Source organism: Ixodes scapularis, unplaced genomic scaffold (genome assembly GCF_016920785.2).
Source record: "Ixodes scapularis isolate PalLabHiFi unplaced genomic scaffold, ASM1692078v2 PGA_scaffold7__128_contigs__length_106722199, whole genome shotgun sequence".
Classification (NCBI taxonomy): domain Eukaryota; kingdom Metazoa; phylum Arthropoda; class Arachnida; order Ixodida; family Ixodidae; genus Ixodes; species Ixodes scapularis.
The window spans coordinates 36,639,892-36,647,770 of NW_024609882.1; the positions used below are offsets into that span (position 1 = coordinate 36,639,892).

Here is a 7,879-nt window from a genome sequence, read left to right on the forward strand (position 1 = left end):
CTGAATTTTCCTTACGTAGCCGATAAATAGCGTGTTTAAACAGTACATTCGGTGGTTAGCAACTAACAGAACGACATAGGATCTTCGTGCGCAAAGGACCTCCTGAAGGGAGGCCAGGACATCAACAAATATGACTTCGGACATCGAGTCATCGAACGCTCTCATGTCCATCGACATGGATGAAGCTCAGGCAAGCACATCGGCGATCATCAAAGACGGCTATGAGATTCCGCCCATACACCGCACTGCTGAAACAATGAGCAGTTCCTCATCGACAATCGTGTCTACTAACGACGAGTTGCACTCGGACGACGGTGACTACGAGGTCGTTCATGGCAAGAAAAGACGAAAGACAAGCCAGAGCTCAGCATCGCATTCTAAAGAAAAAAACAACCTACAAGTTGGATTCACCGTACAGTACATGCCAACTGACACCAGCAAGGTTGCATCGCTCAGCAAATTTAAACTGACTGACTACCTGAACAACGTCGCACCAGACATGGTTAGTGTAGTTCGTATCAACAAAGCTCGTAATATTGTTGCGGTTGACGTTAAAAAGCCTGCCCTCAAAGCCGAACTCCTGAAGCTAACCAAGCTATGCGCACTGCCGGTGCGTGCTTTTCTACCTAGCGACCGCACAAATTGCTATGGCGTCCTTCGAGACATCGACCCTGACTGCACAGAGACCGACATAAAAACGCGATTACAGTCAACCGCCTGCATAACGGAAGTGAAGCGCCTTGGCAAGACATCACCCGTTGTGCGAGTGTCGTTCGCAACAAAAGTAGCTCCTCAACATGTCAATGTCGGTCTTGTAAGAACGGAAGTAATTCCCTACCGAGCACGCCCCTTGCAGTGCTACAGGTGTCACAAATTCGGCCACATCGCAGCTGCCTGCAGCGCAGAAGAAACCCAGTTATGTTCTCGGTGTGGACAATGCCACAAAGACAAGTGCGAAGCCAACCCCTGCTGCGTCAACTGTCACGGAAATCACGCCTCCAACGCACCTGAGTGCCCAGTGAGGGCAAGGGAGGCAGAAGTAGCGAGGTACAAGTTAGAGCACAACACCACATTTCGTGAGGCAAAAAGTGCTGTGCATGCAAAAAGACAGGCAAACAAAACAACGGATTCAAACAACATACAAGAATCTAGCGCCTCCGCTAACACTACTCTGCCTCTGACTGCTCAAGACTTCCCCCCTCTCGAAGACGTAGAGAGCACGCCTGCAAATCTGGTCACCGCTAAATGTACCGCAACCACTACAGTGCCAGTTTCTAGGAAACCTTCGTTTTGGGACAAACCACACATCAAAAACATCACTTCACATAAGACCTCCAACGTGCACATGACGGGACCCAACCAAGAAAGTGGAACAAAGACTGACTCTGTGTTTAAAGCCATAATCCCACTTATGTTCACTGCTCTTCGCAAGATACTGGCCACAACGTCACAGACATCAACACTTCATCAAGTGATCAAAGCCGTCCTCACATTAGAACCCATTATTGCAATGCTATGCTAGAGCGTTTCCAAGAAAGCTTTACTTGTCAGAACAGATATTTTCTTCGCTGTAACTCGAAAGCTAAATGGCATCGAACAGATGAGCCAGATCATATTGAAACTGAGTCTGTTGCAATAGAGTGGAACGAACCCTGTTCATCACATGCCCTCTACAAATTTATATGGTATACGCTTCGTAAAACGCTCTCATCAGATAATTTAAGGCACAAACACTTCATACACCAGTATGAATCACAGATATCAATGCTGCAGGGCAGCAATTTTCCACCATTCGCCTGCCCACACCAACTCATCCACGATGGGAGACATTAATAAGAGGACCACCAAGCATCTTCAACCCCTCTCCTGCTCGGTTTTTCAATGGAACTGTAACGGATTGAGAACGCGACTGCCTGAGCTCCGCAAACACCTATTGGACAACGCCTACAATGCAGTAGCTCTCCAAGAACCAAGAATGTCAGCCGGCGACATGCGCATTGCGGATCATGTAGTGTACGCCAGCAAAACACATGTGGCAAGAGGGTTTCCGCGGGCAGCGCTACTAGTACGTCGAGAGTTGCCACAAAGTGAGGTGGACCTCAATGATTTATGCACTGAGAGTGCGGAGTTTGTGGCGGTGACGGTGGAATGGAGAAGACGTCCACTCACCATCGTCTCGGCATACGTGACCCCTAACGCACCCTGGGACACCCATGTACTTGCGGACATTCGAGTCCGATCCAAGGGAGACCTTATAGTAGCCGGAGACTTCAATGCGCACTCGCAGTCTTGGGGAGACAAGCAAGACTCCCCACGGGGACGGGAGCTACAGGCAACGATCGAAGCACTTGACCTAAGGAACATAACAAGTGGGAGCCAGACGTTTATCCGGCCTGGAGTGACGGGAAGCGTGATTGATCTCACCTTCACAACTTGGTCCCTGAGGCTCAGTGCAACCCCTCAGGCGGACAGCTGGGGGAGTGATCACCTTCCAATTGTCATTGGAAGACCGCCGAAAGTCCCCCTTAGGACTTGCCAGGTAGTCGACTGGGACCACTACAGGACACTGCTTGGAGAAGCACTAGAGGGGGGATTCCCCTTCAATTCAGAAACACTGTCGCGCGTCCTCAAAGAAGCCACCCGTGAAGTCAGCGTGCCATTAACACGTCCTAACCCTGACCTCGAATGGCTTAAACTCCGAGCGAGAAGACGGCGAGCCCAGCGAAAGTCATGGGTCACCGGAAAACCGGAGGATATCCTGGCCTATAGGCGACTGGATGCCAGGTTCAGGAAACACGGAAAGAAACTGGCGCGCCGACAATGGCGTCTCAAGTGTAGTACTCTAGACAGGCCATCCGGAGGAAGCCGGGCTTGGAGGATGTCGAGAACACTGGCGGGCCGCCCGATTCCACGAAACCCAGTCCTTGGAATGGCCGTGGCCATGAACCTCCGACCAACAGACATGGTAGAACTCCTCGCGGATACTTTCACTAAAGTTCCGCTGGTACCGACAGTGGGACCGCCCCCCGAGAATTGGGACAAGTTCCGTCATCCCACGGCACCTCTAATGCAACAACCGGACACCGACTTTACTCTGCATGAGCTGCAGTACGTCCTTGATTCCCTTCCCAGACACCGCGCGTCACCAGGCCCGGATGGAGTCACCAACCAGGCCCTGAGAAACGTCAACGAGCCGGCACTCCCAGCAATGCTAGCTCTCATCAACAAAGTTTGGAGGACAGCTGAGCTGCCAGACGCCTGGAGGGTAGCAACAATGATACCACTTCTGAAGCCCGGCCAGCCCCAAGACCAGCTAAGCTCATACAGGCCTATCTCCTTGACATCATGCCTCGGGAAAGTGATGGAACGTATGGTGCTACGCCGTCTTGTTTACCACCTAGAAGGGGCAAGGGCTTTACCGGACTGTTTTTCGGGATTCCGGCACCATCGGAGCACAGTAGATGCAATGGGAGATATCGTCAGCTCACTGGAAGAGGCAAAAGCGCAGGGTTGGTCTGCGGTGGCCGTCTTTCTGGACGTCCGCAAAGCCTTTGATGCCCTTCCCCATAAGGCCGTCATTTCAGCTCTACGCCGTTTCGGGGTAAACGGACGTCCACTGAAATACATTTGTGCGTTTCTTAGTGAACGCACTATGTGTGTAAAGGCAGGCAACGCGGTGAGCAACCCTCGGAAAATCATCCAAGGAGTTCCCCAAGGGAGCGTTGTTAGCCCGCTACTTTTTGCTCTGGCCATCGCGTCACTCCCAGCGGCGGCAAGGGTTGGAGAAGAGCCGGCGTTTCCTATCAGCATGGCCGTCTATGCAGACGACGTGGCACTCTGGTCCACTGCCCCCAGCTACAGAAGGCAACGTATGGTATGCGCTCTCCAGCGAGCCCTGACAAATGCAGTGTATCGTCTACACCAACTGGGCTTGGCAATATCAGCGGAAAAAACGATTGCGCTGTGCTACGCTCCAAAGAGGCCAAGCAAGTTCATGCCCACACTACGCATTGGGGACACTCCAGTAAAACTGGCGAAAACGGCCACATATCTTGGCGTCACGTTGGACTCGAGGCTATCCTGGGGCCCAGCATTGAGGGAAGTGCTTCAAAAGATGCGAACCCATACAAACATCCTCCGGATGCTCGGCGGAACTACTTGGGGAACCTCATCTCACATGATGCTGCAACTGTATAGGGGGCTCATCCTATCCCGCCCATTGTACGCCCTACCTTTCGCAACACTCAGTGCCAACCAGCTCAAAAACCTTGAACAAGCGCAACGCGTGGCACTCAGGATTTGCCTCGGAGTTCCCCGCACAGCCTCGTCTCGACATACGCTCACAGAATCCAGGATTAACTCTGTAGAGAACATCATGCAAGAACGGGCGCTGGGTCATCTGACTCGAATGAGCAACTGCGACTCGACCATCACACTCCTAATGAGGATCGCCGAGCGCGCTGAATCAAGACTAGGAGCGCACCTCTGCATTCTTGGTGACATAGCTGGCACACCAGGACCACTCGTTCCACTCCCAGAGCTGCACAGAGATCCCCACCCTCTGCGGATCTGCCTTCATATCCCTGGACTGCGGTCCAAGAAGAACGTAGCAGTGGTCGTAGCAAGGCAGCTCACGGAAGATCACTTAGTTGCCCAGTACGATGGGTGGACTCGAGTGTACACCGACGGATCAGTGGACCCCTCCGGAGGCACAGCAACAGCAGCGGCTTTCTTCGAAGCAGCAGCTGTGGGTACAAGTGAGCGCCTGGATCACCAGGCATCCTCCACCACGGCAGAGCTAGCAGCCATACGGCTCGCCCTCTGGGGTATTCGGACAGGCTGCACACAGGCCTTACGCTGGGTCATCCTGAGCGACTCAAGATCAGCCCTCCAGCTGCTATCTATGCTCGAACGGGCATCGCCCCTGGCCCGTTCAATCGCGCAGGATGCAGTCGAGCTGCAGCAAGAAGGCAATGACATTGCCTTCCAATGGCTCCCAAGCCACTGTGGCATTAGAGGTAATGAAGTTGTTGACTTTCTAGCGGTGCGGGCTCACAAGGACCCCGCGTGCCCGCTTTCAACCGTTCCCCGCTTCTCAGACGCCAAGCTCCTTGTGAGAAGAGCCATCGCCCTACAGCACCCGGACCCTGTAGTGGTGGCGGGTGCCTTCCCAGCTCGGGTACCGCGCGGCTTCGACCGCCAAACTGCCGCAATAATGCACAGATTACGGACCGGAAGCGCCTTCTCCCCGGCGTGGATAAGTCGCTTCAGACCCAATGTTGACCCCATATGCCAGACCTGCGAGGAAACGGCCGACGCCGAACACCTCCTCCTGCACTGCAGTGATCACGAAGAGGAGCGCACCAAACTCCGTGATGCTTTTTCCCGCCTAGGGCTACCTAGTACCAACTTGGAAGAACTCCTGCGTCCAAGAGCCTCACGAGCTACTACGGACAAGGCACTCAAGAGTGTAGTCAGCTTCCTGAGGAGCGCGGAACTCCTCGAGGTCCTCTAAGACTTCCTAGAGATCTGGGTTGCTTGCGGCTCCTGGGGCTCTTAGAGATCTTACATCCAGAGGTTTATGGGAGTTCCAGGAGTCGCGATTCTGTACCGAAAGCCGCAAGAAACACAACACTCTGAAAAAATCCTCTTCCCCCTCCCCCTCTCTCCTCCTCTATCTCTTTTTTCCCTTAATTCCCTTCCCCATCGACAGTGACAAGTGCGCCCAGAGCGTAACTAACAACAACGTCGATTTTCTAATAAACATCGCTTCAACAACAACAAGTCCTTAAACACGTTCAACTACTTCTACTTCGTGAACGGCAAGGTATCGGCGATAGGGCACCTATCTCCCCCAGGCCCCGAAGACACTCGCCGAGCTTCTTTGCAGTGGACGCCAAGCCGGGTCTTGGCTTTAGCAGACAATATTATGAAAGGTTTTATTACGCTTCCTTCAGCGCGACGCGAGTCACTGTAAAGCACAATGTTTTTTTTTTTTTTTTTTTTTTTTTAACTTTTTACTTGCTCGTTTTGCTATTCAAGGCTTGTTTGCCAGAGCACCGCGTCTCCTTGCATTTATACGTACCGTGATGGCACGGTGATGATCGGTAGAGGGGCAGCATCCTCGCTTTTGTCGCGTTGCGCCGTCTGTCGGCAGCACACCGAAGTAAGCCGTCTACTAATGCCGCTGTCCTGCGATCACCCAAGCTCGGCGGCGTCGGTGGCGTTTCTCGTCCCCGAGATAATCGATATAACTTCACTCGTGTCATTTTGTTCGTGTCGGATCGGTGCACATCGACCACTCGAAAGCACGACACAGGGGCATTTCCTGGGCATAGCTCTCACGGAATTGCTCGCTAGAGAAGCAAACATACGAACACCGGGAGTATTCTTCTCCCCCTGTCATGGCGGCCGGAAGTGACGCGAACATTCTGAACACCAACACGCGGTTCTTACTTACTGGCGCTGCTGTCGGCCCTGGACATGCGCAGGGGCTCCATCTCATGCGAATGTGGTTTTTTCGCGCGCGCACTGCCCACACCTCGTGTGGGCGAACGCAGATTGGTTTGTGAACAGTTGGCTGGCTTATCTATACCAGAAATAATCGCAGGAACCGCTCTGAAAAACCTGGAGCGTCTTCTTTCCTGCAAAGCACTTGGGAAAGGCAACCGTTGCAATCTAAGAAAGAAGATGAGCAAATGACGAGGCTCATATGTTTAGACCTAAAAAATGAATATTATACAAGCTCGATTATGTTAATAAAGACTAATAAGCACAGAATGTCTGATAGGTCTTCCAGGAAAGAAGAGAAGGGCGTCTGAACGGCACCGTCTACCGAAGATTCGCTCTCATTTCTGACGCACGCCGCGAGATGGCGCTGCATGACAAGGGGACAAAGCTGACATAAATCTACAGGTTGGCAATGCAGATTGTCAAGGAGAGATTACATGCATGGGCAGAAAATGAGAATGTGCTAGTAGAGCCACAAGATCGGTTCCAAAAGAAAGGAGGTTGGAGGACAATTTATTTTCATTAACATAGTGAATCGAGGTAGCAGAAAAGGAAGGCAGACCATTCTGGTTAGCATCCTTAGATATAAAGGGGGCTTATAACAATGCCATTCAAGGAAATTTGTGGAATATAATGAGGAGCTTATAGGTGGACGACAGAATACTGAAAGTTTTAAGGGATATTTACGAAGAAAACATGGTACTACTAACATGGAAAGGAAAGAGAACAAGGCCAATAAAGATAGAACGAGGTCTTAGACAGAAATGCCCATTGTCTCCATTGCTGTTCATGTTGTATCTCCTACCTAGAATTAGAGAAAAGTTGGAAAAAAGCAATCTTGGGTTTGATCTTTCACACGACAGGCAAGGTCTGGTATACGCCGATGGCATAGTGCTAATGGCCGATAAAAACATACAGCTTCAGTCCCTAATGAATATATGTGGCGCAGAGGGCCACAGGTTAGGCTTAGAATTCAGTAGTGACAAATCAGCGGTCATGGTGTTCAATGATTACGAAATTGCAGAGCTAAAGATACAAGGATTAGAGGTTGAGCGAGTCGATAAATACAAGTATCTAGGAATATGGATTAACGAGGGTATAGAATACCTCAATGAACATGCAAAATGTGTAACTGGTAAGGGCGACAGAAATGCAGCTGTAATGAAACATAGAACACTGTGGAGCTATAACAGGTATGAGGCGGTGAGGGAGATCTGGAAAGGAGTTATGGTTCTGAGTCTGACTTTTTCAAACGCCGTTTTATAGCATAAGACTAGACGTACAGGCAAGGCTAGAAAAAAAAAAAAAGAAAAAAAAAGAAACGTGGAGTGGGTAGATTGGCTCTGGTAGCACATGGTAAACCACCGAA

The 7,879-nt window shown here is 51.2% G+C and overlaps 1 protein-coding gene across 1 annotated transcript; it reads left to right on the top strand.

Moving 5' to 3' along the window:
* Window positions 1-3,808: 3,808 nt before the first annotated feature.
* LOC120836375 lies at window positions 3,809-5,515 on the top strand. Its single transcript, XM_040205213.2, has one exon. It carries the CDS (start codon window positions 3,809-3,811, stop codon window positions 5,513-5,515), a length of 1,707 nt encoding a protein of 568 aa, XP_040061147.2.
* Window positions 5,516-7,879: the final 2,364 nt, after the last annotated feature.

Coding starts and splice junctions, on each gene's coding strand:
- LOC120836375 (XM_040205213.2), top strand. CDS start 3,809: ATGGCCGTCTATGCAGACGACGTGGCACTCTGGTCCACTGCCCCCAGC.